The sequence below is a fragment of the Mauremys mutica genome, chromosome 7 (assembly GCF_020497125.1).
Source record: "Mauremys mutica isolate MM-2020 ecotype Southern chromosome 7, ASM2049712v1, whole genome shotgun sequence".
Classification (NCBI taxonomy): Eukaryota; Metazoa; Chordata; order Testudines; family Geoemydidae; genus Mauremys; species Mauremys mutica.
In genome coordinates, this window is record NC_059078.1 from 88,503,560 (window position 1) to 88,527,080 (window position 23,521).

At 42.7% G+C, this 23,521-nt stretch overlaps 1 protein-coding gene across 1 annotated transcript in view; it reads right to left on the reverse strand.

Annotated features, from left to right (window-relative positions):
• Positions 1 to 23,521, reverse strand: part of ADAMTS14 (ADAM metallopeptidase with thrombospondin type 1 motif 14) — a 97,120-nt gene that overhangs the window by 52,506 nt on the left and 21,093 nt on the right. Inside the window, exons 3-4 of the mRNA XM_045024598.1 lie at positions 22,432 to 22,588; positions 15,948 to 16,144 (exon numbers count right to left, since the gene is read on the reverse strand). Coding sequence (XP_044880533.1) covers positions 15,948 to 16,144; positions 22,432 to 22,588 — 354 coding nt within the window. The remainder of the gene's footprint in view (positions 1 to 15,947; positions 16,145 to 22,431; positions 22,589 to 23,521) is intronic.

Genomic DNA, 23,521 nt, shown 5'->3' on the forward strand with positions numbered 1-23,521 from the left:
TGGTGAGAAAACACCAATAGGAAAATTCCTAGGCTGCAGTCTGGTTCCAGTGAAAGAAATCTTTGTCTACCTGCCCACCCCACTACACAGAAGTAGAAAATGAAAATCCTTCTTCCAGCAACATGGTGAAGGCAGAATTCCTATTATAGCTACGCCATCTTTGTATCTAATGATATTGGTTCTACTCTGCCTACTGTCTCAGTTCTGCAGGTGGATAACATGCCCAGAATTAGTTCTGTGAGCACAAAGCATCCAGAATTGGTTCTGCAGGGAGAGAAAGAATGCCCAGGATTAGCTTTGCAGGCAAGTTTCAGAACCTAGAATAAAAACTAAATCCAACCCCCTGAGTGGATCACTTTGCACCTCATCTTTAATTCATTCCCGTGCTGTGTTGAGAAATATAGTATCATTGATTCCTCTCTGGGTAAATCCTCTAATCACCTGTCAAATCAAATGCTAGAATGAACGCAAATGAAAAGGGTGTTTAACTTCCAAAGTCAGAACCAAACTGAGTGATGACTCCCCAAAATCTAACTGAAGGGCACTTACAGGGAACCAGTGTGGCCTGAAAGCTGGGCGAGATGGGACCGTCTCCCAGATTAGGAGAGTGGAAATTCCAGTTCCACTGAAGGATTCTGGCTGTGTTCCTTATAACGCTTGGCGGCAATCAAAAGGGAGCAGGAGTCTGAAATCTGATAACAGACCAGAGATTGCCGCTGGGGAGTCCCACAGGGCTCCTACTCTACGCTTGTTCAAAACAGTAACAGAATCAAGCTTTTTACCATGTCCCTCTGTTTTCTCTGTTATAAATTCACACTCCTTACTCTTTATTTTTCCTATTCCCTTTGGCTGCAGTTACTGTAGCTCCCTGGCTGCCAATATTTGCTCCTAGCCATTATGGTCTTGTGCCACATAGCACACTTAGGCTCCTCTGCCTGAACATGGCTGGTTGCTTTGAGTTAGGTCGTATTTTTAGAATATCGTTTTATCTGTTTGATTTCTCTGTGGGTTCTTGTTGTACCTGAACCTCCCCTCCAAATCAGAACCTGAATGAAAACCCCAAATCCTCCCCCCAACTCCTATTCCTTGCTATTCAAGCTTCTTCCAGAGCAGTTTATTAAGCAATCGTGCTCCAGCCCATATACGCTAATATCCATTTATGGAGCCACAGCCAACAATTTTCTGTATTGAGTGCAATCCCCTTTCTTCTTTTGTCAGAGTGGGGCCCAGCCTGATCATTAAAAATATAAGCGTGAGTGGACAAATGCTGGTGGGAACTCCAGAGGAGAAAGCAAAATGACACCCTTTATGTGACAATGTTCCCCATGAAATCTCCTTAAAGGGATTAAAGATGCACGCACACATATAACAAAAAATCCTCATATAATGAACAGGATGAAGTTCCTGCCCCACTGGGGGAAGGGTATGAAGGGGGAAAAAGCTGACAACCTTCCATCCTTTCACCTCCCAGCATGGGCCATTCTCATCCTACCACCTTTCAGAAATTCAGAAGGATTTAGAGGGATGGCCAAATCCCACTGCTATGATATGAACCCTGGTAGCAGCAGCAGACGGTGAATGGGATGGTGATGCTGGGGTAAAAGGAGGAAACAACTCCTTTGCATTATTCTTTAATCCTAAAATCACGTTTCCCATGTCTCGGCTTTAGAATCTCAGAGTCCCAGTCTTAATTGGTTAATTCCCTCTTCATGAGCTCAAAGGAATGACAACAGATTGAAAAGCAAAGCTGGGTACAAAGCACTTCCTCTCCTCTGTCCCTCAAATAGTGTTAGATATAGTCTTAATTCCCAGCCCCAGGAACCCCACACCATACAGTGCCTCTCTCACACAAACTGTATAGTCACTGAAAATGCTAATGTTTTAATAACAGGAATTCTAATATTATTTTTCCCACAGGCAACAAACTTTACAAAGTAGGAGCTTTAAAACAATACAGATAATCAAATACTTATCTCTAGATGACAACATTCTGGACATATATAGGGATGTATACATAGCTAATTTATCTCTGTTATAGAATTAACTTTATACTAAGTTCTTTGTTGGAGAAAATGCTTTAAAAAGAGGCTGGTAAGAGGAAGACAATTGTGGGAGAAGAAGGAAATGGAAGGAAGATGAGAAAGAGGGATATGTACTACCAGATATTCCACACTATTATTCTTGGACGATCATGCTGTAAGACAAGTGAGCCACGGAGCTGCTGGGGGCACTGTTGTAAATCTGGCTCTAATTGTGTAATACGTGCATGCACAGAAAATTTAAATTTGTAGCTACACAGTACTGGCAAAGATGCTGAGGGTGATCACATCTCAAGCTTCTGCGTGTAAGTTGGTCAATCATCTTTGGGGCTCAGAGAGGACTTTTCCCCTCATATTCAGCACTGCACAATTTTTCAGGGACATTATGGGAGCATTGAGAACAATGGGATTCGTGAGGTGCTGAGCTCTTTTGAAAATATGACTGACTCCTGTACAGACCCATGGAAGATGAGCATGACCTATAACAGTCTCACAAATCCTGTTGCAAGAGGAATTTCCAGGACTGAGTTTATATTATCAGAGGTCATAGTCAATATTCATAACTATTTCACAGTCTGATAGAGTTTAAGGCCAGAAGAGACCATTAGATCATCTAATCTGACCTCCTGTCTATCCTGATTTCTCCATGAGCTACAAAACATCCGGGATTTCTAAGTGTCAGTAGTTGTTCCTCGTCCATTTACTACTTGCTCCCATGGAGTCCCTAGTGCAGTGTCAAACAGGTAGAAAAAAATTAACAATGTTTTCTCTCCAAATCATCTGGTTTTGGAGTTCCTCCAAATTTTGTTTTTCACAAAATTTCAAAAGTCCAACTTTTCTTCCACCACAGATCAGTTTTCAAAATCCATTTGTAGCTTGAAATTTTGTGTTTTCCAAATTTTCCACAGATGTACAATGGTGGTCATCTCTGGTACTTTTAACTTTTCAGTATTTAAGTAACTCAGCTGTTTAAAAAGAAAATCATCCACACTCCCCAAATAAACACATGCATACACACACACACACAAAGAGGAATCCGTCAGAACAGCGCAAAGAGGCAATCAAATCAGGGGAGGTAAGGTGTTTCATCTAACTCCCAAAGCCAAACAAAAATCCACCACCCTACTTTTTCCCATTATCTGCAACTAAATAAAGTAAATAAGCAAGTGACTACCGATTTATCAGTAAGTTTGATCTGGGAGTGAATTCATAATAAAGGGTATGCCTGGTGCAATTTCGAGCTGCCTGCAGTGTCCATCAGTTGGCCACTGGATCATGATAAAGAAGACATTGACAGAACCTTAACAGCAGCAGTGCTGTACTAAGCTCAGCAAATGCCAAGCTGACAATAAAGCCTATGGACTATACATGACAATCTCCCAACTCCTCCCTCTTATGGCTCCATTTACTTCCAAAACCAGCATTTGGGACGCTGGATAATCAGGACACCTCGTTAATGCCAAATGGTAACTGTTACAGATTGAACCTGGCTCAGTGTGAGAATCTGATGGGAAGGATTTTCCCCCTCTAATCAGATTAAGGTGGCAGGAACTAGTGGGCCCTCCTAATGAAAAGCCAACAGGCTCACAGAGAGCAGCCTAAATTCCTTAAGCAGAGGATCATGTGGGAAAATAGCTTTTTTCTTCCCAAGATCTGGAAAGCCCAATACTGGGGAGTTTATTTGGTGAAGGTTCTCAGAGCCTTCTCTCTCTCCCTCTGTTTGGATTTCTGTAGTGCAGTTTCAGAGCCTCCATCCTGTTTGTCTTGGAATGCATGACACACTCATTCAACGAGTCATAGCAAATATATTGGGCCTGATTCTCAGGTCTGGCTGATACTGGCTGAGATGAAGATACTGGTCCTGATTCTCAAAACTGCTCTGGTCAGGAGCCAGCTTAAACTGCCAGCTGAGGATTCCCCTGACCTGAAGAAAACCCCTGCTGGCATAAAGCATAGCTGATACTATGTTACACCCTCACAGCATAGGCTGGCCAAAAGGGAGCGTGGCCAGGATGAGACGGTGCCTCTGTACTCCAGCAATCCCCAGCGGCTGCAATAGCCCTGGACTGTTGGCTGCCTGGTGCAATTCAAAGCAGCCCAGAGTGGACCCCCAGCTGGCCACAAGATCATGGTTTAATCTTAATTTTCCTTGCTGAATAATTATCTCAGCTTCACTGACCTTGAAACAGGACCTCTGGGTACTTTGAGATATGGATTGGAAGGTTGTCTACTTTCACTGTTTCTTTGGTAAGTGCTTCTGTGTCCTGTGCTGAAATAGTGTTTGGAACTTCTAATATGATTCCTTCTTGGTGAAACATCCTTACTATAGCAATAGGACACGAAGGCACCAGCAACGGACGTATCTATCGCTGTCACAAAAAGCTTGTACTGCATCAGGACACCAGCCCTTTTTAGACTGACACCTACAAGCCCTGCAATAAAATTATGTCACTCACTTCAGCAATGAGGCTCCAAGAAGTAACTGCTAACGGGTGCATCACAGGAAAGGAGAATGCACCTTACCACCATTACAACCTCCAGAATTAATAGCTGTTTGAAGAAGAGAGTCTCATGCTGGTAAAGCCATCAGGAATAAAGTACTGGCATGTTTATGCACCTCTATCTTACAGAGAGGCTCTTTACATATCACGCATATCTCTCCCAGCACAAGACAAGGAAAGATATTTTTTGAGTAGAGAAACGAAGGCACACACTGCAAATCAAAAGTAAAATGGATTTGGGAACAGCTTTCCTGAAGAGACACTGCTCACATTGCCAATGTGAGACTATCAATTAAAAACAAAACAAAACAAAACTTCTTCTAAAGGTTCCCTGACAAACCAAGCTGGATAGAAAATGGCATGTGCACAGCCTTGTGGGGACTGTGGACCTGTTACAACACAAATCACAGCAATTTCCTGCCTTCATCCTCCTCTAAAAATATAGTTCCATTCTACTTAACACGGCTGATGGGCTAACGGCCCAGTGCAGCCTGGCTGCTGGTGTTACGCTTCCTCTATTGTACTCTTTTGCCAGGGGTAGTCCCATTAGACATATTACTGCAACCTGGTTGGCTTTCTATTTTGCACTGGTGATGTGCCATTATCATTACAGCCCAATCGTGCAAAGGTACAGTAACTCCTCACTTAATGTTGTAGTTATATTCCTGAAAAATGCTACTTTAAGCTAAATGATGTTAAGTGAATCCAATTTCCCCATAAGAATTAGTGTAAATGGGCAGGAGAGACACCTGAATTGCCCAGTCCTTGATAGCCTTCTGGGCAGCTGCCACACAGGGAACTTAGGGGAACTGATATGGGGGCTGCCAGTCCACCCTGGTTCCAAGCCCCCACCAGCTAGCTGCAATGGGCTGCTCTCCCTGCAAGCAGTGGGCAAAGCAGGCGGCTGCCAAACAACATTATAAGAGAGCATTGCGCAACTAAATGACAATGTTCTCTAATTGATCAGCAACGTAACAACAAAACAACGTTAACCGGGATGACATTAAGTGAAGAGTTACTGTACACAATATGAACCAGCTTTTGCAGGGAAAGGGGATCAACCAGCCAACTGACATTTAAAAACAAATTGCATATATATGAATATTGACAAATTATTTTTGTTTACCTTTGCAAGCTCAACATACTTCCAAATGGATGAGGAATGGGTTAAACCAGTGTTTATGTACAGCAATGAACAATTTGTTCACCAGATGAAACTATAGTTCAACAAGCATTCGTACAACAGTGTTCTTGGAAAAGAGAAAGTATTTGCCTTCATTTCCAAGCAGAGCCACAGATGTTAGCAATTCCACCCTCCCCACACATACTTCTGATGCACTCCCACAGAAGGACACAACCACACAGCTCTCACAAAGCCCTGCAGAAACCCCCACGGCATGCTCCTGACTGCAGCATCCAGATACAAACCTCAGTTCCCCCAGTGTGAGCTCCTCCAGGCAGAAGTCGCATCGTTCTTACAGTACTCAGTTGTCCACAACAACAGCTTAATTAGCCTTCTGACAGTATCTTAAAAGGTAGCGTCTCTTTCTTCTTAGTGCAGGTTGTTAACCAAGCGTGACCTCTGGCAGGAAAGGTCTTAGGGACATTGCTCTTGTTGGTCAGACCACTGGTGCCTCAGGGACCTGACTGGGTTGCAATATGGAACTGAGCTCACCCAGAGGTCAGGGATGTTATCTCAGAGTCACAGATCAGTGGCAACAAATTAGCAATCTGTGAATGATGGCATCTGGGGTGACAGTTCCCTGATGCGTTCAGCCAGGGTAGTGTCGTCAGTAAAGGAGATGAACACAGTTAACAATACAGTGTCAGGCCCCTACAAACTGCCCTGGCCCAAAGACTCTGCATAAGGGACAGAAGCAGAGAGGGGAGGGGTGTGGTGGGGAGTTGCTCCTCAGTGGCTGAGAATAGCTCACTACTGTGAAAGGGCAAAACAGTGGTAGAGCGGTCTTTGACCCTGCACGGGGCTGAAGCAGCACTGAAAGAACCCTGATCCTGAGCTGGGAATTGCTGGTATAAATAAATATAATTCTGTTTATATGTTATAAGAAGTACTTCTTAGGCTATGAACTTTCAGAATCAGGATCTGGGCAAAAACTAAAGATGGTTTATGTCTGAATACACCTCCATTACATAAGGGTTGAGTAGACATCTGGCAATAGATTTTTCAAAATATTTGTGGCAAGTTAGCTCCTGCATCTCAGTTTAAAAGCACCAGTGGGTAGAAATCCCTAACAAACACCTTGAATAAATGGCCCCGTCCTCCTCCACTGGCCTAAAATACCTTGAGATTCTTGGGGTTACCCAAGAGCTGTGATGATTCTAAATTTTGCAAAAATTTCTTGATGAGCTTCTGAATTCATTGCTCGTCTAACCCCTTTACCTAGGATATATTTAGATTTTAAAACTCCAGGAGTTTTGGCTCTCATCTGAGCCTGCCTCACTCTTTCTAGTTAGTCATACCGCACTCCAGCCTTGCCATGGTTGAGCTATCAGCTCGTTAAATCCTCCCTTGTTACAGTCCTGATGGCACACCAGCCAAGCCTCTCCGCTTTAGCCTCGCCTTGAACGAATGGGATTAGTACTCAATTGTGTGGTCTTGGTCAGGTTGTGATTTATAGACGCTGGCATCGTCTTCTTGCGCACTCCTTCCCAATGAACCCCTAAGCATCCTCCTATCCCGTGTCCTCCAGAACACAAAGCACAGACTATGCGGCTGAAGTGCACGTTACACTAACATGTTTTCAGTTAAAAAAAGGAAAAACAGAGAACTATTATAGAGGAATGTTACCATCCAGCACACTCTTGTGTTCCCTCCGCAGTGCCAGGACAGTCTCGTCAGTGCTATGACCTGTCATCTCACTATGACTATATTGTGTAATTCTCATGGCACACTTTTGGCTCACCAAGTACATTTTAAAACCTTTTTCTGCTGAATTCAGTACTTTAGGGAATTACTACAACAGTATGTAAAAGGGAAGCAAGGAGGTGATGTGGAAAACTCCACACCAAGACACCTTCCCCCCTCCCGCTATATATATCCTGTAGCCCTTTGTGACATCATGACATGGTGGGGGACTGGCTTGAAGAGAAGGCTCAGAGGAGTCCCAGACAATGATGGATAACCAGCGGGTGAGTCCATTAAACTGTGAGTATCGCCCACTGAGTGCAAGAGATGCGTCAGAGCCAGAAGCAAGAAAATAAAAAAGAAAAAGACCTCCTTGAAGGGAAATGCTTTGGTAAACTATTCATTTAGCATATTACCCAATGGGGTCATGTTTTCCCCTTTTATTGATCTTTTCTTTCAAACTCATTAAACTCACAAACGGGCCCTTTATTTCAAAAGACAGCTGTCCCTCTTTCACTCAGATAGCATCCTGAACATTCACACAGTGAAAAGCACTCCCCGCTGTGTATAAACCATGAAATGTGTTTGAAAATAAAGCTTTTGATTAAAACTGACAATTCTGAGCTTCCCATGCTGTCCCCCAAGCTGAAAAAAATGACATCATCTGTGACACCAGCAGTGTGGGGAGAGACAGGTGTCAGAGCATGTAACCCCTTCCCCGCCTGATTTCAGAACAATTTAACAAACAATTCAACAGGGCAAATTTTCGAAGGGGCCTCACTGCAACCTCTGTTCATGAACAGATAAGAAACTTACTTGCATTTACAATTCTTGTGCATGCAAATGACAGGATTTAGGTACATGAAACCAATTTGCACAGTCAAACTGTGTTTTACAGATGTGACAGAACAAAAGAATTATTACCATGACTGGGCACACAGAGACAAAGTCAAGGGCCCCCTGATAAATTGGCTTTTAAGGTTTCAGGGAAATATTAAAAATATTTTAGTCTCATCCAGGCTCTGACATTCATTGATGTCTCCTCAGGAAGAGAAGTGCACTCAGCCAACTAAAATGATCATTTAAACTGAAAATGTTATTTTAAAAAATCATGAAAGCTGCCCTGAGGATTCCACCTCCATTAAGCAAACCTCTCAAGACACCACTTTAAAGTAGCTCCAGTGTTTGCAGTAGTTAAAAGCCATCTGACCTTTTGTTAAAGAACAAGTAAACATCGTCTGCTGGTCTCTTTGGGGGTTGCTTAATAAGATCTCATTATAGAATCCTCACGTTAAATCAAGTGAGAAGCATGTGGACTTTCAGGCAAACCTGGATATTATTAGCTTAAAGTTGAAATGCAGAGCTCTCATAAAAGTGTAGTAAGCAATGTAAAGTCCCTGATCAGTTACAGGGTCTTTGACTGGGCAATTACACCTTACATGAATTATCTGGAAATTGGATCTTCCCACATATGCTGAATCTATCAAATTCCATGATCAAGATTCAAGATTTCCTCTGCAACAGCTGAAGACAACACAGATACCCAGCCTTCTCAAGCTATTCCCAGCTCTGTCATCAACTGCTACTGGGGAAAAATGGAATCCCAAACTCAGGTTCTGTCAGGTAAGTAATGAAGGAACTGGATTTTCACCACTCTGCTTCACCGCTTTGTTAGCTTCCTTCTCTCTCACTCTCATCTTCGTACCTTCTTCCATGTTCCCCTCCCCCACATGCCTGGAATACCCTTTCTAGTCCAGTACACCTCATACTTAGCCTTCTTTTTATTCGTGTCTCTTTCTGAAAAACTCATTTCCCCTATAAAGCTCATAATGCTAAACCATACCTGTAAAACACAGCCCCAAACCTTTCCTGAAATAAAAACAAACACAGAGTAAAATGATATAATAATGAACACTCCAAGGCCCTGATCCTGCAAACATTAACCACATTCTTTGCATATGCTAGTCTAAACTTAGTCTAAAGTGAACTCAATGGGATTATTCACATGCATAAAGCTAAATAAGTACATAAAACTTTGCAGGATAAGGGCCTAAGTTACCACCATGCTGAGGGGCTCTTAGTGAATTTTTGAGTTTTATCTTTGTCTGACTATTTACCCTCTAAGCCAGGGGTTCTCAAACTGGGGGTCGGGACCCCGCAGGGGATTGCGAGATTATTACATGGGGGGTCACGAGCTGTCAACCTCCACCCCAAATCTCACTTGCCTCCAGCATTTATAATGGTGGTAAATATATTTAAAAGTGTGTTTAATTTATTAGGAGGGATCACACTCAGAGGCTTGCTGTGTGAAAGGGGTTGCCAGTAAAAAAGTTTGAGACCACCTGCTCTAAGCGCTGGGGGCAGGAGCCTCATATTTCTTTGTGTCTTGTGCAGCATTGAACAAACCCTTGGTGCTTAATAAATAAATCAGGAGAATGCACAAGAATAAAAAATTTCACATACTTTGTTTTAAAATTTAAATCTCGCTGTAATTTTAAGCCCACTTGTATATTTGGGGATGGCAACAGTGTTAAAAAATAATGCAAGATAGCAATGGAGGATGATAATGCCAGTTAGGTATGCTTAAGGAACTGCACAGTACAGTAGGTTCACAGTAATCTATCCATGTCGGAACTATGTTTATTGCAATTAACAGAAAAGAATTACCATGAAGCATTACTATTTCTTTATCGTTATACTGATATGCCTTAAAATTCAGACTTCAGGAGGTAAATAGCGAGCAGGTGTGTTAGGAATTTAGCTAGCTGATTGACTCACACTGACATTAATGGGAGACATACAAGTAAATCCTTACATCTCACACTGATAATTTACCCCTAGCCTGATTGGCACCATAGCAGTTACATAGCAGAGGGTAAATAGTCAGTTGCAATGCACCATAGCAATGCAGTTGCAGTTAATGCTGTTTTGGTTTCTACAATTTAAAAAGTCTTCATAGATTTGTCACTTCAGAACTGGTCATGCCTGCATAACGTTTTCCATGACCCTGCAGAAAAGAATTGAAACAGGGAGGAAGGGAAAATGCATGAAAGGAAGAATAGCTGTTTTCATTCTCCAGTTTCCAACTGTACAGATACCACTCAGTATATCTCAGCTGGTCCACCTGACATCATTTGGGAACCCCGTTATAAGAAATAGGGCTTTGAGCACAGAATCCACGTCTCTAGCTTCCAGACACCAAAGCAGCGAACGAGAAAGCAGGAAAGACAACAGGGTTAGAAGGAATTTCTCTTCAGGCCCCATCTGGTGCACAGACACTGCATCTACTCTGTCCTAGCATGAGACATTCAGCCAGGGAAGGAATGAGGAAGGGAAGTAAAGACTGAGGGAGGAGGAGGGAGAGAGAGAGAGACGACTGCTCATATTTGTGACGACTGCTCATATCTGCAGCTATTTAGGTGCCAAATGCTCAACAGCGCAAATGCTTTGAACGATTAGTAGTAAAATAAATACTGGTCTTCCAGGTCAACCAGCTCTTTTGGAATATGCAAATTTTTCTTTTTTGTTAATAAATGGTTAAAGGAAAACTCTTTCAGGTCAGTAGGAGGGAAGCTCTGGAGGAGGGTTCAGGGGAAACCAGGAGAGGCTACTCAGAACTGATGGAGAGGAGCTGAGGATTGCCAAAGAGGAGCTACGAAATGAGGGAGAAGCTCCTGATTTTCATCATGAATAGCTGCTCTTTGAGCACAATTTTCAAAAGCAACTAAGTGACATAGGAGCCTCTGAAAATTTTATCTTTTGCTAACATGAAGCAATAATTTTAAAAAAATGAAATGCAATAGGCCCTTCTCTGTTCACGCCGGAAGAACAGTTTTCACAGCATTTCCTGGGATTTGGGGGACAGTTTTCAGGGAGGTGCAAAAGGAGGTGACATTTCTCTCTCTCCATCCCTCTTGGGAACATCCAAAACAAATAGGACATTCTCGGTCTGTCTTTGCTGAAGAAGGTAATGTGAATGAACCCCACACTTTTGTTCTCTCCCTTTCTCCCAACCCACCCACCCAACTTCAGTGCCCCTCAGTCAAACAGGTGTTCTGGACAGTAGCCATCATCCACAAGGCCTCTATAGGGATTTTCATACAGAGCTTTTTGTTTAGGTCATAAGCCCCCAGCTCCAGCCTGTCAAGAGTTCTGCAAAACCATGAATTGTTTATATACTTGCAGAGAAAGACAACACCATTCTTGCTAATATTTCCCTGCAATGAGGACAGTGTCAGTAGAGCAGTGTTTCCCAACCAGTGTGCCATCAGACCCAAACAGGTGTGCCACGGAATTCTCTGAAAAACTACATGTGAGAACAAAAAACCTCTTCCCTTTTATTTTAATTAGTGTCAGAGCCAGATCACATTCTGGACTTTTCCTCTGCGGGATGAGGCCCCTTTCAAATATTATGCATGCATCACGTTCCATTCCCCAAAGTGAGGTTAAGAGGGATAAACGGTAAACAAAGATGACGTGCCCTGATGAATGCAATGCGCCTTTGATGATGATGCACACAAAAAAACATACAAGTCAAGCCTAAGTTTTATATTTACATTTGACTTGTGGTAAAAGCCAGAATGAGCTGGACCCGGGATTGCATGATAATTAATTACATTGCATTTAAAAATGGCGGAGAAAGTTACACACACTTGGGAAGACTATTTTGGGAATGAGAAGAAATGATTAATTATTAACTGCTTGTCATCCCAAAATATTATTCTCAAGTGCGGGTCACTTTCTCCACTGAGCATGCGTTTGTCCAGAGTTCTTATATTTAGCTTTAACGTTAGTTTCCACTGTTGAAAATGTTAATTCTGGCACAAAAGACAGGTCGCGATCTAACATTAGCCGCCATGGTTGTTTTGATTTTAACACTACTAGCCTCATTCTGGATTGGCTCATAAATATTCATGAGATAAAATTAAGAGTGGCCTATGATAGATGCAACATTACACTATGGTTATATGAACTTGACATTACGGGAGTCAAGTGGTGGTTAGTACGTTTTTCAAATCTTACAAATCTCAAAAGTTACAGTGGTGAATTCTGAATTTATGATCCCACAAATGGACAAATGCATGTGTATGATTCAAAGAAAAAAGATTTTAGCAATTTCACATCTACTTGCGGTGATGAAGCTGAACCTAAAACTAAGAAAGTGAAAGTGGTGAACTGACACTTCTGCGAGAGTTATCCTCAGTATGGGGACCCATCTTGCACTCTTCCACATTGTCTCATGTGCAGGGAGAAACTCTCAAACAATGCCACGGGGCCAAATAAGTTAAAACAACACCTTACAAGCAAACATTCATCCCTTACCAAGAAGGACACACTTTGTTTTACGCATTTGAGGGACCAGAATGAGAAGCAAGCATGACCGATGATAGACTGTGCAACTGTTTCTGACAAAGCACTGGAAGCAAGCTACATGGCTGCTGAGCTTGTAGCAAAGGCAAAAAAGCCACATACAATCAGAGAGACATTAATTTTACCAGCATGCAAAGAAATTGTGAGAGTAATGTTAGGTGCACATGCAGTCAAGGAAATTGAAAAAGTTTCCCTTTCAGATAACAAGATAAGTCACTGCATTGATGTCATCAGGTGATATTAAGATGGCGCTCAAAGAAAAATTAAAACTAAGTGGAAAATTTGCATTGCAGCTTGACGAATCAACAGGTATCAGTGGCCATGCTCAACTCTTGGCTAATGTAAGGTAAGTTGACGGAGATAGTATCAAAGACATTTTTTTATTTTGCAAAGAACTGCCAGGTCATGTGACTGGAGAGGATATATTCAGTGTGACAACAGCCTACCTTGAAGAAGGAGAACTTCACTGGAAAAACTGTATCAGTGTTTGCACCAATGGGGCAACCTGCATGACTGGCAAAGTGAAGGGGTTTGTAAGCAAGGCCAGGGAACAAAACCCAGATGTGTTGGTGATGCATTGTTTCCTGAACCATGAAATTCTTGTCACCAAAACACTGCCAGAAGAAATGTCTTCAGTGTTAGATGGAGCAGTAAAAATAATGAACTTTATAAAATCACGGGCCTAAATATCACGCATTTTCTCCTTGCTGTATAAGGAAACAGAAACAGAGCACCAGAGTTTACTTTTCTACACTGAAGTACACTGGCTTTCCCATGGAAAAGTTCTCTCATGCTTGTCTGAGCTGAGAGAGGAGATCATAATGGTCCTGAACTCAGATAAATCAATGTACACGGACTTGATTGCTTATGTGGCATGGGCTGTAAAGCTTGCCTACCTGTCTGATATATTCTGCCACCTTAATGAGCTGAACAGAAAAATGCAAGGTAGAAATGAGCATCTTCTCTCCAACATGGATAAACTGCATGGGTTTAGGTCTAAGTTAGCCCTCTGGCATGAAAAAGTAGCAAAAGGAACAATAGAAATGTTCCCCTTGGCAAATGCAGCAGATCCTGCTGGCAATATTTTGGTCAATGTCATTTCTGAGCATTTGGAAAGTCTGGAATTAAAATTCAGTTAATATTTTCCTTCAGTTAATAGAGAAGATTTTGATTGGTCCAAGATCCTTACAGCTCCTAAGAATGTTACAATAATGGCTCAAGGTCAGCTTGCTGAATTAAGGATGGACGACGTTTTGAAAATAAAGCTTTATGATACGCCGTGGGAGTCTTTCTGGTTGAAGGTGGGAGGAGAATATCCTGTAATCTCTGACCACAGTATCTCCATTCTGTTGCCCTTTTCAACCTGTGCAAGTTACATTTTTCAAGCCTGACTTACATCAAGAACAACCAAAGAGAGCAGTTGAGGTCAGTGAAGCAAGAGCTCAGAGTGGCACTGATAACATTTCCTCCCAAGGCTAAATGACTCTGCGCATCAAGACAAGCTCAGGTGTCTCATTCAAAGCTTTTTGTTATTTGTAATTCTTGTATATAACTTGTGGTCATTCATCACAGACTGAATCACAGCGTGCATCGAATTCAGGGTAGCATTTCAGAGATCCATTCTGTGTCAGGTGGTGCTAGGCTTGCAATCTCTGGAGTCTGGCTTTTGCTGTTGCTCACTTCCAAAGCCATACAAAAGAAGAAATGGCTCAAAGATGAAAAGGTAATACCATAAGTCTTGATGCATAATAATATCATTAGTTGACCTTTCTTGATTGGTACAACTTTTGTAGTATTTGTTGTTCACCATATAATAAAACAATTATTTTTTTATTTGATATCTTATTGATGTGCATGTGTGAGTCGACTGAAAATATTTGTCACAATCTGTACAATGATGTTAGACTTTAATATGGTGGTGTGCCTCAAAATAATTAAAGGTAGCAAGATGTGCCATGGCAGAGAAAAGGTTGGGAACCACTGTAGTAAAGGGATAGTTCACTTGAGCTCTCTCCCATAACTATGCCTTGTCTGCACTCTCTCAAATACCGCAGCTCCAAAGCTGTCTTCCAGATCTAGGCTCACATATGGGGAAGAGAAGGAAAAATCTTCACCCCTTAAATAAAACAACTGAGTGAGACACTTAAACACCAGCCAGATGGCAACAAACACTGCCTACTTCCCCTTCCTGGGACTCCCAGGAACAAAAGAGGAACAGATTAGGAAGCCGTTTTGAGACACTCTGCACTGACAATGCACATACAGCTTGATGGTGCAATAGCACAACTGGGTTACGGTGAATTAAGAAAACCACAACCACCAATCAATACAGACCAGTAACATTATGGAGGACACTATACAGTCTTTTTAGCGTATGTGCAACATGCCACAACTGGCACGTGACCAGAATTCATCACTGAGTTTGGTCTGCTGGTTGAATCAATGGCTTCCCCGGCCCGGGCTGGGTACTGACGGGGAGTGCCACGTGAACACTGATCCATGCCCTAGTAGTATGCATTTTGCAGTGGTTGAGACAGTCACAGAGATGAGTATAAAACCATTTTTGCCGCATATCCACTTTTCATCATTTCAACTACATTTGTTAAGTGTCAAAGACAACCCTTCTCAAGGCTTGTTTTTCAGAACAATAGATTTGGGACATCACAATAAGTTTTGTGTCAGAAGACTGTGATGGCAAAACAGGGCGTAAGGGCTTCACTGCAGGACAGCCTACAGCTAGAAGGGCACCCTAAACTCTGATCCAAATTTCCAAGAAAGAGGGGGAAATTACACTAAAAATAAAACTGTCTTTTGTACACAGGCCCCTTCTGTCTCCTGTCTGACCCCCGTGTGAAAATTCCTCTTCAAAGTCCAGAAAGGAGAACCAACAGCCTTCATCAGGCAAATCCATCTCTTGTCCAAAGGCACACCGAAATATACCTGGATTACTTGACTTATTCATATTCAGAACTCAGCCAAACCGCTGGTGAATAAACTGGCTATAGAATTGCCACTATATGAAATCATACACACTGCATATGTAAACAAAGCAATGCTTTCAATAGTAATTATCACTACCAATTTCTATTTGCATCCACTCAATCCCTGCAACCTCCCACATCCCTTTTAGGACCAGTGCTTTATAAATAATAAAAGAAAAGAAAACCTCACTATGTTCATGAGTGTGAGGACATAATTCTGGACGTGTTCCTTCCCATGGAACCGCACAACTGTATCGTCCACGGCCAGCAAGACCTCAATGTTGTAGTCATCCTTCTTGGCGTGGCGTCTCTTTCGGTCCACTTCACCGAGCCGGTCTTCAATCAGGTCCAGTGAGTTTGGGAGCTCACCCACACTGAAGCTTGGAACTGAAGGGGTGAGAGGAAAGAGGAAATGGTGAGAGATTTCAAGGCTTTAACAATGTGGCTTTAACAATGTTTCCTGGCTCTAATAGTTACCGTTTAGACTCGTTCATAAGCCGAATTTTTTTTAGTAAAAAAGGGAAGCACCAGAGATGGGGGTCAGCTTATGAACGGGTATAGGGAGGGAGCAGTGGGACACAGCCCCTCCCCCCAACAGAAGGAGCAAGGAGAGGCAGCACAGCCAGCAGAGCCAGAAGGGAAGAGGCGAGGCCAGAGTCTCTCTACTTCTGGCCACGCTGCTCTGCCCCCAGCCTCCAAAGCAGCTGCAGCTCTGGGGCTGGCAGACTGCAGCTCTGCCGCTCGGCCTCGCCCCCCAGAGCAGGCTGTGGCCGCGCCGCCTGGCCCACCAGAGCACACTGCGGCCGTACCACCCGGCCCAGACTACTGGAACATGCTGCGGCCGCACCGCCAGGTCTGGCCCACCGGAGCAGGCTGCAGCCGCGCTGCCCAGCCTGCCGGAGCAGCTCCAGCCAGGCCAGAGACATCCTCCCCTGGCCCTCCCCAGATAAGGTGGGAAGGGATGGGATGGGGAGAGTGTGGGGGTTCCGGTCTAGGGGTGGGGTCATGTGGGGCGTGGTCACAGGGATTACTCCCCAGACTCCCAGCTTCTCCCCCACAAAACATTTCCCCACCAGTTGCTGTCCCGGCCCATCAGGGTAAGCAGCTGGTGTGCCGGGACACTTTGTTTACTTAGGTTTACCTCCATGCCTGTGGACACTCAAGGTAAACAAACCATCTTGGCCCACCAGCAGCTTATCCTGATGGCCCGGGAGCCAGAGTTTGCTGACCCCTGAATTATAGGGTCGGCTTATGAACGGGTTATAAAAATTTTCCATTTTTACTTATCCATCTTGGGGGGGGGGTCAGCTTATAAATGCACCAGCTTATCATCAAGTATATATGGAACTTGTCTGTTTTCTTATATGCATCTGTCATCTGTCAGTATCAATGCCTATAAAATACCTGCCTGCCCCCTGTATTGATTCGCACCCCGTTATCCCCCAGCCCTGCAGTGGCCAGTGAAGGAGAAGAGAGCCCTGTGTTTCTTCCAGTTCCCTCTCCTCCTCCTGAAGGTTCTGGAAGGAAAGACACAGTTTTGTCAGCCTGAGGAATAAAGAAGTGCCTGGTGGCTGTTTAGCAACAGAGCTGCAGTGTCTGTTTTTTTATTCCATTTAAGGAGAAGGTGCATGTGTGCTCCAGTTTTTATTCACTGGGGAACTGGAATGCAGTTTTGGCTCCAAGGCCCAGAACCAGCCATTTCTAATGTCAGCTTTCTCTGTCAGTCACGACTTCTCCAAGCCCAAAGGACTGCTCATCCTGGGTGCCAAGAGGAATGTCACTCTCCATGTCTGCATACACCTTGAGACCCCACACTGTGCCTACTCTCTCCCCACCTCTGCCAATAACCATGTGGCTATTTCAGATGCTTTCTGTTTCTGCAGTGAAATGTTATCATCTCCCTGATGGGAAAACAGCAAGTCCAACATTCTGAACATTTTTTGGCTACTATGTTGCTTAAAATCTCTAATGACAGCAATAAGAATGCACCTTCACCTTCACTGTTACTGTTCAGTGTTTGTATCCAGGATTAGGCCCCATTGTGCTAGGAGTTGTACAATACATATAAGAAGGACCATAGACAGGCAAGATATATAGAAGAACGCAGGAAAGCGAAAGGGGATGAGAAGAGTGATCAAAGGGAGACAAAAGGAAACAGAAAGTTAAGACCCAGATCCCCAAAGGCATAGGAAACAGGCAGCTAAATACCTTTGAGGAGCTGGGTCAAAATCCATCAGATGTCATTTCTGGAAGCAGCACCTCTTAGTGGCTACTGAGAGCAGACATTGCCAACACCAGAAAGGATGAGTTAAGGACCCGGAGCATGTTTTATTTTAAAAGTGACTATCATGGTGGTGAAAAGTACAAGACTAGACATCAAAGGGAGATGACTTCCAAGGATACTAACAGCATGGGAAGCAGGAACATTATCAATCCCACTCCTCACTAAATTCAACACTAAATTCACCACTCAAGCCAAAGATCTGAGTAAGTGCCCCCAAAATGAGTTTTAAGGGTTCTCTGAAGACAATAATAACTTACGGGGCAGCTGAGCAACCTCTCCACCCCCAGGCCTCTTGATAGCCACGTGATTCTTTGATTCTTGTGCCCTATTTGGGAGCATGTCATCTAGCTAAATAAAGCTGGATGACATTAAGAGAATTCCATTGCTCCAAACAGTGAGTCACATAAAGCATCTCTCCCTTCTGGTGTAAGAGCTCTGATCTCCGCACAGCACATCTTGCAAGAATTTCTGTATTTGCCAATGAGGGGTTCGTTTTCAAGCAGACGGATGAAGACTGTGAGGCCCAAGCTGTGAAATTGTGTTTAACATTGATCAAGAACATTAAATGTTGCAAAAAAGCTAAGCTCTCACCACAACTCAGACTTTGGGCCCAGACCCCCATCCTACCACCTTTAAAATAACTTATCCAGTCACAGTGTTTCAAGAAATTCCTTCTCTATTTTTATCCTCTCTCCTTTCTACAGAGCAAGCTTTGACAGACACATCACACATTTGCGCCAGAGTTGTCGATCCACTCTTACATGATGTCCTCATTGGCCAGGTGCCTGGTTATAGCATAGAATGTGCAGACAGATGGGAAAGACCCAACAAGAATGCAAGTAAGTAAACACAGCCAGTGGGCTTTGCCTCAGGTGATATATTCACTCTTCCTATGGTAAAGCCTTTCTTTTTAAAGTGAATTTAGTGCTCGTGAAAGGTGCCTGACTCGCTGGTTTGATTACCCACCACATAGCCAACAAGTGATGGTGACTTGCAGGGCCTGATTCCCCCTTCTTCTGCACCCTGCGCTATTACTAGTGCAAAGTGGGGGTAACTTATTCCCATTCTGATGAGGTAGTGATTTACATCCACTTTGCAGTAGTGTAAATGATAAGACAAGGTGCAGGGTAACGGAATCAGACCAATTGAATCCACACAGGAAACAGTGATTTCCGGATGGCATCATCATCATCTGAGCATTCCAATCCTCCAGCCTCCTCTAAACAAGAACTAGTAACAAACATGAAAGGTTCCACCTCCAACCAACAGTCCCAACAAGTCATTTGTCACCTTTTCTTTGCCCCTATTGCTTCATGACTCTTTTCAAAAAATTTTATGAGATATATTTAATCTTAAAGAGCAGCTGACATCACATGGGAGACTTTTAAAATCCCATTCTCTTCGGAGATAATTCTGCTCCCGGTATGTGCTGCATTTTTGGTGTGTTTCTTCACCTCCTTCTTTACTACTGAAGTACATAGGCTTGCTAATAGGATCTTTTCTTTGTTGGGATTTATTTGCTCCTGCCTCCATTCCATGCTGTGTTTGTAACAACACAACTTTTAGCTGTGGAAATGAGTATGATGTTACAAGAAGGAAATAATGCTAAAGAACGTTAACTCTTACTCAAACATATACAAAGTGCCAGTGCTTTACAAACTTTGATCCTGATCCTATAAAAAACTTCTGCACGCACTTAACCTTATGCATGCAAGTAAAAAAGTCAGCAGGACTATTCATGTGTGTCAAGTTAAGCACATGCTTAAGTGTCTACAGGCTCAGGGCTATAAATAAGTCACACCTCATGCCCAAAAGACCCAATAATCTAAAAAAGAGAAGACAAACACACAGAAGACAAGACACAGGACAAAAGTTCAGGAAAAGGAAGATTTAGGGATTGTTATTTACATCCAGAAAAAAATCAACACCTAGTTTCACTAAGTATATTCAATTAAAACAAAAACCTGCATCTACACATCTGTCTTCAAATCAAAAAAGTTGCAAAATTACAAACAGAACCAGCCATTCTAACCTCAGTTCACCCTTATCCCAACTGCACTTTACCCTGGTGCTTTAGATCATAAGATGTGAGATTGTCTATCTTATCCTTTCTTCTTGGCCTCATCTCTTTATCTCAGTGCTAGGGAAACAAGTGGCTGACAGCAAAATCAATTTACTTTAAAGATAAGTCTCATCTTTTCTTGTTGCCACTAGGAGGGAAGAGGGAGAAAAAATTGAAATTTGAATCAGAACTCGGTTCCAAATGTTGCAATTATGGATTCTCTGGACAACAGACCAAACCGTCCAATTATTTTACTTATAGGAAAAGCCTACAGAAAACACTAAACCTAACTAGTACCCTAGCCTCACGTTAAACTCTAAGGCATTAACTCTCATTGGACCCCCTAACAGTAATCAATGCTGAATGTAAATCTGCCAAGAAGATAGTTGCCTCTGTTTAAGTGATCTCTCAAGCAATTTTTCATCATTTTAAAGACTTTTTTTGTTCACTGTTGTTGATAACAATCCCTTTGGGGGAGTTAAAACTGAAACTGGTTCCTTTCTGACAATTTTGTTTCCTCCAACACATTTGCCCAGGCTGGCTTGTTACTGTAGGGCAGGGGCAGGCAACTTGTGGCACGCGAGCTGATTTTCAGTGGCGCTCACACTGCCCAGGTCCTGGCCACTGGTCTGGTGGGCTCTGCATTTTAATTTAATGTTAAATGAAGCTTCTTAAACATTTTAAATAACCTTATTTACTTTACATACAACAATAGTTTAGTTATATATTATAGACTTATAGAAAGAGACCTTCTAAAAACGTTAACATGTATTACTGGCACACGAAACCTTGAATTAGAGTGAATAAATGAAGACTCGGCACACTGCTTCTGAAAGGTTGCCGACCCCTGCTGTAGGCTGATGGCACTGATTATTTGTTTCTCTTTTTTTCTCACTCTTATTTTTTTTAAGGAAAAAGAGCAGACTTCTCTATGAAAAGTTAAATCATAAAGACAGGCACCCTGTAAGTAAACAGTAGGAAAAAATTAAGCAGGCATGATGTAGGCCTAACAACTAGACACCATCATTTACATATATTGTCATGATACTTAAGGCCCTAGAAAAGCAGGAGTAGAAATGTTGGATGGGGGCATCTCAAAGTGGATTGAACAAAGCTGACTCCACCCTCCTGATTCCGTAGCCCTTCACCCCTTTCTCCACAGCAGCCTGGATGGGAAATGCTCATGGCCCTTAGTTCTCCACACCCTGCAAATGATGACTCTCCCTGAGGGTAAATGGTGATCTATAGATATTGGAGACTAGAGTGATCTAGTCTGGGCACCAGACAGTTACAGGGATCTCTCACCGGTTTTGCAAATATAACTGAATGAAAGTGAGACTGATTAAACCCATGAACCAGATAAGCTTTGCTATCCCCAGACACCAGCTCCACTGTCACACTGAGATAGAGGGATCCAGGGGGAGTAGTGCTTAGAACAAAGACTGGAAATCATGAGACCTAATTTCTAATCCCATCTCTGACAATGACCCCATGTGTCCTTGAGAAAGTCACTTAACTGTCTTTGTAACAAAACCTACTTTACAGGAGTACTGTGAGGCTTAATCAGTTACTGTTCATGAAGCACCCTGAGAGTTTCAGGTGGAAGGTATTATAGAAATGCAAAGTATTACTATTATCATTACTGGTTTCTTAAAACTGGTCTTCCAATAAAGACATCTTTACGGCATTATGACCAAGTATCAGATCTTTAATTGCATTGAAACCTGTACAGAATTCAAAAACAGGCCTTATCATACTGAAGAGAATAAATGAACTCAGTGACAGCAGACTTCTCCATTTCAATGTTTATCCAGGGAGAGGAGACTTGGGGTTTTCTCTGCACCCAGTCACCTGCATTTTTATTTTTCTACAGATGAAACACATATCATTTCCATTCATTGGAACAAAATTATGGAGCCGATTCATCGCAAGGTACTTTCACTGGATTTAGGAGACTCTGGCTGCCAAATTCTCTGGTGCTTTAGGGCATAAAGAGACCATTAAGCTTAACTGAGCTCCAAAGGATTTTCACCAGGATTCCTCCCACTTCCCAGCACAGGTATCATGGCTGAGCAAACAGCATGGCTAGCAGTGATTGTCAACCGCCAGAAAGCTCCCTGGGAGCTGTGGGTAGCCAAGCATAATCTAAGAAGCACCAAGGATGAATATACACCTGGTTCAGGAAAACACAAAGGTTGCTGAAAGCTCCCCTTATCAATCAGATTTTGTGCCCTATCGCAGCTCAGCCAGAGCAAATGAAGCATGTGCATGCAGCACGTAGTAAAGTCACACACACACACACACACACACACACACACACAGTCCTACCTTCATTATGAAGATCCTTGTGTGATTCTGCTCTTTCCTGTCTGACGGCAGATCTGCGGTAGACCACGTGTGCCCTCCCATTCTCTTCCTTCTCCTGCTGCCCCTTCTCCAAAGGCTCAATGAAAAACTCACTATTGTCCGTCCGAATCAGGCCAGCCTAGAATGCACAAAACAGAAAGGGGAAAAGGAAAGAAAGAAAGAATATATATACACACATTCACGGTACTGCTAAAAGAGTGCATTAAAGAGAACATGCAGACATGGAGTGAAAAGGAACCCCAGAGTACACAAGACCACCCCCATAACAGTGTGGACCAAGGCAATTTGCATTAAAATCTTTAACACTAGAGCATCACTGCTCACTACAAAAAAAGAAAAAAGAAGAAAATGCAAAAGTCTCATGTGCAACAGCCAACTCCTAGAGTAAACTCGGATTTGTATTTAATTAATAAACTACCAACAATGACAGCTGATGATGGAAATCAGGATAATCTGAAATCAGCAAATTCACTTTACTTATGACCTTAAATTCAAAGGTACACCCTTGCACATTCGTTAGCCTACCCTTCTCAGACCTCACGTTATTGCCAGAGACATTTTTGCCAATATTCATAGAATTTGGAAATTAACTGATGAGACTACTTGCACAGAAAGATATTACTCAACCATGAGTGTGGCAGTATTGGTCCCTTATGGCATAAGCTCTTTAGAGCTGGGACCAGTCTTCCGTGAATTTTCTCTGAAGAGGCTATTACACCTGTATGCGCTATAAAATAAAATAAAATAAAATGCACATCAATAAAGAGAGAAATTTAGTGACATATTCAGTTGTTTCTTCTCCAGAACACTGTCTTATGTTCCATGATAATTTACAAAAACATACTAACCCCTAAAGATTTGAATAATCCTTATGATACTGCCTTAGATCCCTTAGACATTTCTCAAAACCATTTTAAACACCTTTGCAATACTTAGAGTTGTTCACTCAAAACCGTGCAGAAATTCCCATTTCAGCCCCAATAGGGCAGATTTCCCCTCCTTGTATCTTCCATTGGCTCCCCCTTCTCCACCACATGAAGGGCAAGCTTGC